The 11,285-nt window shown below is 39.4% G+C and overlaps 1 protein-coding gene across 2 annotated transcripts; it reads left to right on the top strand.

Moving 5' to 3' along the window:
* The first annotated feature begins 1,683 nt into the window (after positions 1-1,683).
* Positions 1,684-10,703, top strand: ormdl3 (ORMDL sphingolipid biosynthesis regulator 3). Of its 2 annotated transcripts, none has more exons than XM_079260964.1 (4): positions 1,684-1,822; positions 4,542-4,774; positions 5,053-5,204; positions 7,639-10,703. In XM_079260964.1, exons 2-4 carry the CDS (start codon positions 4,601-4,603, stop codon positions 7,772-7,774), a joined length of 462 nt encoding a protein of 153 aa, XP_079117090.1. In that variant the 5' UTR covers positions 1,684-1,822; positions 4,542-4,600; the 3' UTR covers positions 7,775-10,703. The 2 variants fall into 2 exon arrangements, with proteins under 2 accessions (XP_079117090.1, XP_079117091.1); XM_079260965.1 differs by having other exon boundaries at positions 1,704-1,895.
* Positions 10,704-11,285: the final 582 nt, after the last annotated feature.

The following is an 11,285-nucleotide window of genomic DNA, read 5'->3' as shown; positions in this document are numbered from 1 at the left end:
CTGAAACAGCATTACTTTGACATGTTATTTTTTATATTATATATTATTATACATCCTGTCTCTGGACCAGTGTTAGCTATGATTGACTCCAGTGTAAAACAGTGATGCTTATATAAATATATAAAAAGAAGTAATGGACAATATCACTAACAGCTGTGAGACGGTGAGGTATTTGTTGTCATTAAAGATAACTGAGTAGGTCGTCATACATAGTGAGATAAGTGTTTCACACACAACTCTATCTAACATGCCTTTCATTCCTGCTTTGCGGTTTGTTGCACTTCTTTATTTATAGCTATGTTTGTGGCTCGTTGGTCATCTGTCAGTCTGTCTGGTGGGTTGGTTGTTCCAGGCCAATGTGTTTCAGCAGTTACTGGATGGGAAAAACCAATAATTTACAAAAAAAAAAAAAAAAAAGAAAAGAAAAAAGTTTTACTTTGTACTTTAGATTTTAATCAAAATATTTGCATGTTGAATACTTATTTGTCCATTATATCAAAAAAGCCTATAAGAAATAACATTCCCAACTGTGTCAGCTGATTGTTGCACATTGTTTAATGTGAGCTCACTAACAGACTTGTAAACTGGCGATCTTTGTGTTTGTGGAAAATCAACCTGTGTGCATTGCCTTAAGAATTTATACAATGGTGAATAATGGAGCTTGTATACATGAATCTGCAAAACCTTGGTGCACAGTAAAATAGTAGAATGTGATTAAAATGCATTTACTAAAGTAGTACTCCAAAGTTCAATTTTAGGTGCGCTATGCAAGTTTTGCCCATTAATGCTGTTTATGTATTTATTCCACTGTACTTTACAAGGAAGCAGTATAGCTTAAGGTCATCTATCCGACAGCCTAAGCTACCATTACAAATTTAAATGTTTTCTCATTTTTTTTAATTAAAGCCCAAGAGTTCATTTTAATGTAGCTCAAAATGATTCACTGATAAAAGATTATTTTCAACTACTTTTGTCATTTTTATCAGTTAATAATATTTTGTTTTCACCTTGGCTTCACAAATCAATGTTTAAAATGCTCTAATTGCTTCAACTTAAATGACAGTCATTTGGATGAAACATATTTATCGTTATCTCCATCTCAAGTGGTAACAGTTAAACGTAAGAGATATCTATAAGTAATGGGCATGACTACTTTTTTTTGTGTCACACCAAAAAGCAATATTGCAACAGTTATTTACTTTTTTTATTGGCATTTTCTTTGTTTTTATTACGTTGGCATTTTACATTATGATAAACATAACACATGAACAGAAGTAAATATTTAAAGACATTTGAAAGGGGGAACAAATTAGGTTTCATTATCTATTCAAACCTGATAAATCTATGTGCATGTAGACACTTGTAAGTGATTATACGCAGTATTTTTTTTAAAGTTATCAGGAAAACGTTTTAAGTGTATTTATTGTATTTCTTATTAAAAAACAATTTTAAGTAGACTCCTAATGTCAATCATCCTTGTTAATCCCGCCTCTGCGTGACGTGAGGGGGCGTAGCCTACGCTGGCTCATCAGTCTAAACGGTGATAGGTCAGGCTTAGTCACGTGTCTTAAATCAGCCAATTACCGAAAACTTCGAGGAGCAAAACCTCGTCCAAAAATGAAGCTGTGAAACCGAGTATCAGTGACGTTTGTTCGTGGACTGTGCTGTGTTGTCACACCAGCTGTTGGTTAGAAGACGAAGGAGAGAAAGTGGTTGCGTGTCGGGGTGTTGTGCGGCGACGGACCGGGGGGGTAACACTCAGAACCGCTGGAAGGGGGCACCGGGTGACTGATGGAAGCGCCGGAGTCTCGCCAATGTCCCGGTGATACTATCAGTTACATAACTGAGCGCATCGCTTTCACTAAAACTGTGATAACGGACTAGTTCCCATACAGGTCGGAGTTGAATCCATTGTTTTGCTCTGTGGAAAGTCCAATGATATACTTATTGTGCTTGAATGAGCATTTCTTAGCTTGTGTTTGCATCCAGCTGTGCTAGCTTGAAGGTCTTTGGGGGTTTAATCTTGTCTCCAGTGAACACTAGTTGCAAAGAAACACGTTGGACTGACCAGACGCCTGCTAGATGGGCTGGGAAGCCCAGGAGATCACGTCTGAGAGCACTTCCCACATCATTTTATTCATATTGCATGAAACCATAGCTGGATATTTGCTCCGTTCATGTCATCGCCTCAGAAATTGCTGTGTTCTGATTGGCTGGCAGGTGTCTGTTAAAGTCTTATCTCTGTTGTGTAACATCCTGGCTGATTAAATACTACTGACTTTGCTATTTTAACTATGATCAAGTTCACGTAGGACTCCATCCACATATCAGATGAATATTTGTAGTACTAATGACTTCTTTCTGTCACATTGAGTCTTGAACTACCTCTTGATTTCTTTCTATTTAGACTCCATGGTCATTGTTGTCTTCTAAAGTTGGTATATGTTGTTCTTCTCTAGGCACCTATGTAGATGCAGCCCTCATAATTCAGTATAATTATAAACCTGTTAAGTCAGTAGTTCTTTAACTGTGTGTATACAAAGGCGATTGAATAAAAAAGTTGCAGAGTTAAGGACGCTGACAGCAAAGGCGCTGTCAGGAATTTTGGGCCTTATGAAAGACTGTGGCATAGACCCCACCACTTGATCGCAAATTTTAGATTTTTTGTTTTTGCTTCAGTTGCTTCAAGCTGATTATTTAAAAAAAAAAAAAAAAAAAAGCTTTTCATGGGAATAATAAAGACCCAGGGCTGTGTTTAACCCTTTATGAGGCAGGTGACTATTTTTAATCGCTTTGTTTCCTTTCATATTCAGCATGAAAGTATTTTTGTTTGTTTTTTTGTTAATGTAACAACAAAATGGAGGTCTTGGTTCATACCAGAAGGACAATTTTAAGTTAGAATTTCTAATTTGAAGGTATTTCTATACCTGCCCTATGAAGGGTTAAATCGCAGTGCATACATCTAACTAAGTTATTTTTATATAAATGGTTTATCAGTTTATATTACTGCTATATTTTATTACAACCAAGGTTTAATGATTTTCTTTTATAGTTTGTAAATCTTTTTGGCCCCCTATCAAGTCGTGGGGCCCTTAGAAACTTCCTAACCCCATCCCCCCCCCTTCATATGACGCCTTTGGCTGACAGGTCAAATGATTTTATTTCCATCCGAATGTCTGGATCAGCAGGCAGCAGTGGAGAAGCAGGTTCCCTCTTAATGAGAAGAGACGTGCCGGAGAACCAGGATCATGAAAGGGTAGCCATCTGCTTCTACTGAGGGTGGACAGGAAAGCGGGGTCAGCTAGAACTATAAGTCTCCGAGGAATTAAAAGAGAAACACAAGTTAATAAAAATCATAATGTCATATTTTACACGACTAAAGAGAGCTGAGTGCAGAGAGGTCATCATTGCATCATGGAATGTTTCCCAGCAGCTCAAGCATACAGCAAATTAACTAAGGACATGACCCAGGCCAGTCCTGGCTTTTAGCTTAATGAAAGATGGTTTTAAGCCTAATCTTAAGTAAAGACGCCGTCTGCCTTCTGGATCCACAAGAGAGGCAGCCGGTAACTGGTAGTTCTGCCTCTCATTCTGCTTTTAGAAACACGAGGAACCACAAGTATGTCTGCAGTCTGAGAACAAAGTGCTTTGTTGGAAAGTTTTAAAACATGAAACATGCTATTTAAGTGTCACAAAGTACTGAAGACAACAGTTTTGTAGCCGTAAAATAGCATAGCACAAAGCGCTATTAGCTAAAAACTTGGCTTGACACCTTTCAACATGGCGAGCAGTGTGTTTGAAATCTGATGGAAAGAAAAAAAACAAGTGGAGGACAGAGGAGGAAGTGATGTATCGCTGATAAACAGGATGTGAAAGTTAATGTCCTTTTAGAAAACGGAAAAACCCAGCGAAGACCTGAGACAGGTTCTGACAGATGCATCTGATACGTTTAGTTTTTACTGAAACATCAGAAATGGTCTCCATGGAAGGATGGTTGTCAAGTAATAACCTGTAAGAATTTAAAGAAAACGGGGGGAAGAAGACGGATAGGACTGGAAATAAGCAGGAACAGGTCTGATGGAGGGATCGGGCCTCCATCAGCAGACCTCAACACCGCTCAAGTATGTTGAAGCTTTGAGAAGTCCTTCTAGAGGTCTGGAGAACTGTTCCTGAAGTGAAGAAATGACGAAGAAAGAGTTCAGACTGTGTTGGAAATGGAAGATGTACATAAATATGGACCTTATTAAGCCTTTCGGTTCTGTTTAACGGTTTTATTTTGGAAAAATGTTTCATAAATTGATTTTTTTCCCTGACAATATATAAATAAACAATGGATGACTCAGGAATGTTGCACGGTTAGCATAGTAGATCAATCTTTTCTCGGGTTAGACATTAAAGCTTAAATGTTAGATTTACACTCCTGACACTTGAACTGAAACAGCCAGTTAAAGCGTAACAACACACACCTTTAAATCACAGTTTGAGAGACCTCTTGTGGAGGTTCAGTTATGAATAAAACCCTTCTTCTGTTTATGTTTCAGCTCTCTGACGGTTCTTCCAAACGTTCGCTCCGTGTTTGTCTGTCAGAGGAAGTTCTGCCATGAACGTGGGCACAGCGCACAGCGAGGTGAACCCCAACACCCGAGTCATGAACAGCAGAGGGATGTGGCTCTCTTACATCCTGGGCATCGGTCTGCTGCATGTCATCCTGCTCAGCATCCCTTTTGTCAGCGTACCTGTAGTCTGGACCCTCACCAACCTCATCCACAACCTGGTAAGTGGGGCGGAAAACCCAGAGGAACCAGTACCATCACAGCTGGCAGAGTGAGTCAGATCAGTAGCTGCTCTGTGTTAATGAACTCAGACCAGCAGGGAGATGTTTAGTTCTCAGTCTGGCATCATAGAATGAAATGAAAGAATTTAAGTTCCCAACTTTCATGCTTTGGATGCTGAAAAGAGATGATAATCCTGTTTGTCTTTTTTAAACTGAAGTAAAAAGACAGTAATGTGAAAAAGACAAAGTTTTAGCGTTATATTTATTTTCTTTTGCAGTGCATGTATCTGCTACTTCACACAGTCAAAGGGACGCCCTTTGAGACCCCGGATCAGGGCAAGGCTCGCCTCCTTACACACTGGGAGCAGATGGACTACGGTGTGCAGTTTACTGCTTCCCGCAAATTCCTGACCATCACACCCATCGTCCTGTGAGTCCAGTAGGAGGAAGTAGCTTCCAGTTATATACAGGAAGAGTAATTCAACACGTTCAATATGACAGTCCAGACTCGCACCCAGAATATTTCCTCAGTGCTTTAGACCGCGAGCGGCGCTCTAGTTTCCAAGTCATGGGCAAAATAAAGGGTCACGTTGACATAAACAGCAGCTTATTATTCGTCAGAGTTTACATGTTTCATCGGCTTTTTACTGTTGAGAATCTAGCAAATATCTACGTTTTTAATGCTGATTGCAAATAGTTTTTGTTCCAGTATTTTTAAGCATCTAAAAGTGGAAAAACAGATTTGACTTATTAGAAACTTTATCATTTGGAATTTTAATTAGAGCTGGTTGATTAATCAATGTTATCAATTGATCCAAAGTTGCCATTAATGATTTTGTTTTTATGAAATTCCCTTTTAATCTGCACCATAAACAGTCCATGTGGGCTTCCGCCCCCCTCCACGCAAAACAAAACTAAAGCCCCAAGTGTGATGAAGGCTTTGCATCATCATTTCGCCTCGGCTTCCTGTAGTGACCTCCCCGCCACGGCGCCTTCCCTGCAGCTATGCATTAGATCAGGTCATTTAGGCTTTAAAATGAATCACTTCCTGCTTCCTGGTTCCAGGGGGCGTGGCTAAATCCTAATCCCATTATTTCCATGTTTATGTGTTCAGGAGGGGGCTGGTATCATACCTGTGGAACTTGGAGCAGATATTTGTTGATGTAGATTTTTCATGGCGGCGTTTCAAACTTTGAGGCCCCGCCCCCTACCACAATCCAACTCCTTTTAGATCAGCTTTAATCACACATCCCACTGAGCATCCTGGCCAATGGGATGAAATCTCAAGGAGGAGTTCGATCAGAGCGGCGTGTCTGACTTCGCCCTGGCATGTAGGACACGTTTACTCAATTTTATAAAGATTGATGACGTGCACCAAGGCCGCGAAAGGTGGCGCTGTTCCATAACTTTGGCCGAACCCTCCTGTAGCTGCAACATAACCTAAACATAACAGAACCTGTTCCGGCCTCTCTTGCAGGACGTGAGGTTTCTGACTCGTGACAAAAACGAAGCAAACGGATAAATTATCTCAGTTTATGAAACAAGCAATTAAAAAAGAAAAAGAAAACCTTACGTGTTGCGTCCACAAAACTACAGCGACGACTTAAACAAACAAAATATCAACAAAATTATTTTCTTCTGTCAGAAAAACTGTCTCTCCTCGTCCCGCTCTCCATGCGCACTGCAGCGCACTCTCTCTTCACGGTCCAAACGCAGGACGTTAAAAGGAGCTTAAAATAGTCAGTTTAATTATAACATATAAAGACTAAAATATTATTAAAACTATACAAAAAAACGACTATAAAACTATATTCAGACTATACAAAAAGAGTTAAAAGGAGCTTAAAATAGTCAGGTTAACTACATCATATAAAGACTAAAATATTATTAAAACTATACAAAACCTAGCAGGATAAATAGTACATTACTTATAACAGTAAAAAATGGTTCCATTAAAATGTTATGTACAAAAACAAACAAAATAAACATAACTTGGCTCTAACACCTTCCTAACACCCAGAAATGCAAAACTCTGAGTTGTCAGGTACGTTCAGCCCCCAAAAGGAGATTTATTTACAAGAACAATAAGAATTCCAGTTGACGTTTGCTCTGGCTAAAAACTGTCCCAGTTTAAAGCGTCTCATCGCGGCCTCATCAAGTCGCTGAGGATTTCAGTGTTTGCAGGAGCAACTCTGACCGCTCTCAGCTCTTATCAACCAGAGTTCCCTGTACAGGAGCTTTCTGCTTCCCTGGGGTCCATCTGCGCGCTCAGCACGGATACTGTGCTGAGAGCAGTTTCGCAGGTGTTCACTTCGTTCTCACCTTTTCTTCATCTTTTTGTTTTTGCAAGCAGGAAGTAGCAGGAAGCAGATTTACAGACTCCAGATGGAGAAGCGACGCAGCTGCAGAAGTATTCTGGGAACCTTTTCCGTTTCTTTCCTATTTTTTTCCCCGTTTAAAACATGCCGCTACGTGTCCAGCTGAGAAGCTGTGCCATCGCTGGCTCTCGGCTCAGAAGAATCCCGCGGTGTTTATGGAGAAACACACACACCTCTTTACTGGAGTTTGGTTGAAGAACCACCATATGAGGGACTGGGAGCTCGGTTAATACACTTCTAAATGCTTTTTTTAAAAAAGGATTTTTGTTATGAAAAGCTCTTTTTAATTAGATTGACACATAAATATTGGTTATCTAAGAGAAGTCTTCCTGCATGATGATGACACACAGCTTCCTTTAACCTTGTTAAAACCGTCCGCCGTCAGCAGAGTTACATAAACATCGTCTTACTATCTGTGCAGTCTCTTTTCTCCTCCTCTCCACACCTGTAATCCTCACTTTCTCCTCTCATTTGTCTCCGATTCAGGTATATATTAACCAGCTTCTACACCAAATACGATAGAGTCCATTTTGTGGTCAACACGGTTTCCTTGCTCACTGTACTCATCCCCAAACTGCCGCAGCTGCACGGCGTGAGGATTTTTGGGATCAATAAATACTGACAAGACGGAAGAGGACAGCTCCCTCTTTATGTTCCCACGGACAGCTGAAAGACGCGGAGTATCGGGCCTCTGATGAGGTGGCCTCCTTATTCTACTCTAAAGGAATCCCTCTGAGGATACTGCCGTGGTACCAGACGGAGGGAAGGAGACCTGAGACTCCACACCGAGGGTAAAAAGGGAAGGCGTTGTGTTGTGAGGAACTGTGGTCGATCTTATTTCAGTCACATGTTGGTACAGACTTAGAAAAGCGTGAAAAGCGGTGACTTTTATCTCCATTTCTGTCGAAGTAGGAATGTTCTGGTGCAACTTTCGGGAGGAGAAGACAGTGTTGTTGTTGCACAAATCTCACGTCATCTTCACACCGTTGGCACAATGAAGTTGTGTGTAATGATACACTGCTGTGTTTGTTCAGCTTCACTCCCATGTGCTGCTTCCTGTCTCCTGAGGTTTGAGGGATTAGAGAAGAGCAACAACGCTACACTGAGATGGTAAGAGACCCGTGAGCCGCTGCAGAGGCGAGACACAAGAAACCACAAGGGTTTATATTTAGCTTTGTCGGCTCTGCTCTGCTCGGGGTCAAGATGGGGACGTTTAAGCAAGTCGTATTTTTATCTGACCATGTCCATATTCGGGCAACTTTTGTCCCAGTTTGTTCGTTTGGCAGACATGCAGGATGTTTGAACTGGACTGAATTAAGCAACAGCCCTGCAGTAGGAGTGAAGAGACATATACACATGTTAGACCCTCTGCATCGGCTGGATCCTGTTTACACATCACACTTAGCCGCTTGTAAGGTATGTTTGTGTCGGCTGAGGGAGTCCTGTACGTTTGGTCTGCATTAAGGCTTGGAGTAGTTTCTCAAGTTTCTTCGCTTCTATTAGAGATGCACAGATCGCAGTTTTCCTGGCCGACTCCCGTTTTGTTTCTTTCAGACTAAATGAAATCTGACTTTAGCAGAAGTTTCTCTCTCTTGTTGTTTATTATGGGCTTTGCTTGCACATACAGTTTCTCACAACCTCAGTCTTTGACTTGGGGAAATGCCTGGTCATCCAAGCAACTGGAATTCCAAGATTTTCCTTGTGACAGCAGTTTTTCCTCTCCATCTAGCTGTCTGCTTTAGCTTGCTTTAGTTAACCAGTGTTGGGCGTAATTGGCCTTAACATTCAGGTGGGCTTATTGTCCCCATGCAGACGCACAGATGCAAAACCTTGTTTTCTGATTCGTGATGAAGAGAAAACAGATTTCTCAGAGCTTGATCTGCAGGTTATTGGTTGTAGTTTCTCAAGCTGAAGCTCAGTGAGTTCTGCTCATCATCTGAGCAACCTGTGCATCCCTACGTCCTGTGTGTCGCCTAGCAGAATATTAGAAGTTGTCTGTCGTTAGAAAATAATGTAGCAGTAATGATGATTCCTACATCCCTCGTAGTAACCAAACTAATGAAAACTTACAAGATAAACATGTATTTTAGTTTGGTGTGTGAGACCAGCAGACATTGTTTTAACAGCACGAACGTATTATGTTGTAGCAAATGTTTAAAATCCTGCTTTTACTTAAGTTTGGCTGTTTTTCTGCTTATTTCTCTGCTTTTAGCTTACTTTTCTGTTTGGTGCTGAACAAGCAGGCTTGAAGGAATTTGTAAGCAAGTTTTATGAAAATCATGATAAATTTTTTGCCAACATGGAAACAGAAAACCAAAAATCTGCTTCTGATAGAAACGTAAGTAAGGAAACGTTTAGAAGCTGTGATAACATGACGGCATGGATGTTATTTTTACAAAAATGATTGCAGCTTTATTTGATATCCCAAATAAGACGTGGGGAAGTGATATAGATTCAGCATTGATCTACATCTGACCTGGATCTTTCTGAAGGATGAACTATCACACTGCACAGAATTTAAATTGTAAAAGAAAAGACAAAGAAAATGAAAAGTTTAGACATTGATTGAACTTTTTGATCATGTTTGGAAGGTTACTGTTTTGGTCTGTCAAACCATCTAATAGACTAAACTACATGATATATTGATAATAATGACAATAATAGACTCTAAGTTGCTTATTGGTAGCTATGCCTTTCTGCAATATTCAGGCAAAGTTATAGGAAATGTTGCTTTAGGAGAAAATTAGCATTAGGTGGGTTTCTATTAACTGCTTTGGATCAAGTAAACTGGGTTTTGTAACCTTTAATTGTGCTTAATTTATGCATGACTGAGATAAATCAATCTGAAAAAGGTTAAGGAAGGAGACCCAAATCAGCACATAGTGAGCATGGACAGTTACAATAAGAAAAAAAAAACAGTGATGTTCTCATGATTTCTTTTCAACTTGGTACGAATTTCTCCTTAACATGTGAACAGTAAAGGTTTTCTATCTACTGTTAAACTGGAAGAACACTTTTTAGTTTCCATGTTTAACATTTAATTTGGTTGCAATTTGCAGTTTGTGCCACTAGATGTCACTACATCACATTCACGCTAGTTTTTTTTAAACTGATATATTAGGATTGAGCTTTATTTTAAATATGTTTACAGACATTAGCAGTATTAAGCAGCCATGTCATTCAGTAGATCTTAAACATACAACAGTCACAGCTGTAGTAATCATAGTTTAACTTAAATATAGTTGAGATTTGCTATTTTATTGTAATTATGGCTAAATGTTAAATAACTACATTTAAATAATGTGTTTATTTGGCATGAAACATTGTTTTTTGATATACCAAAATGGTGAAAATCTGGTAAAGGAGCTAATAAATTCAAGGGTTTGCCTTTATTCATTCATATCAATAAGTGTTGTCTGTATTCTCACCAAAAAAGGCCTAATTTAAAAACATGCTGTAGAGTTATATGTAATTGGACCTTTTTACTGCAGGGATTGAGAATGAAAGGATGAACTGAATATCGGTGAACTGTGAAACGATGTAGTCGTAGCTGTTGGTAAATACTAAGTGTACTTTTTGTGAAGGACATGTCAAAGCTACCTTCTGTAAGAGTGCTTGACACTAAATACAGTATTTTTGTCAACTCTGAACTGTTCTTGCCTGTTTTTTGTTTTTTTTTTGTTTAATGAAAGTATTTGGGTTGGTAAACATGTTGGATTAATTAAAGTAGTGGAAACTTGATTATTAAAATGGTTATTTGCGGTAATACTTACTATGTGATATATATCAGTCTGTTAAAGGATTTAAAGCATGCTGGACACACATTAGTTACTTTAATTTTTCTTTTTTCTCCTGTACAAACCATGATAAAACAGCTTTGATTTGCTTTACAGCATCACGCCAAGCACCAGTAAGTGGATATCAACATTAGTTGTTTTAGATGCTTGTCATGGTTGATTCAGCAAAGAAACCCGAGAGAACATAGGAGGGGAAAAAGAAAGTAACACAGACCTTTTTCTGGCTGATGAGAGCTCAGAGAAAAGACATGCTAAATTACTGTCTTTCAGGTTTTAGATGTTTCCCTGCTGCAACATATCTGAATCAAATTAATGGGTCATGTAGAAGCTTGTGCA

The sequence above is a fragment of the Telmatherina bonti genome, assembly GCF_933228915.1.
Source record: "Telmatherina bonti genome assembly, chromosome: 21".
NCBI lineage: Eukaryota > Metazoa > Chordata > Actinopteri > Atheriniformes > Telmatherinidae > Telmatherina > Telmatherina bonti.
Note: the sequence above shows the minus strand (reverse complement) of the source record. Positions and strands in the feature narration are given on the sequence as shown.

Bases quoted from the DNA above. Each gene is read 5' to 3' on its own strand.
- ormdl3 (XM_079260964.1), top strand. From the start codon at position 4,601: ATGAACGTGGGCACAGCGCACAGCGAGGTGAACCCCAACACCCGAGTC. The intron at 4,775-5,052 runs GTAAGTGGGGCG...TTTCTTTTGCAG, and splicing joins CCAACCTCATCCACAACCTG to TGCATGTATCTGCTACTTCA. The intron at 5,205-7,638 runs GTGAGTCCAGTA...TCTCCGATTCAG, and splicing joins ACCATCACACCCATCGTCCT to GTATATATTAACCAGCTTCT.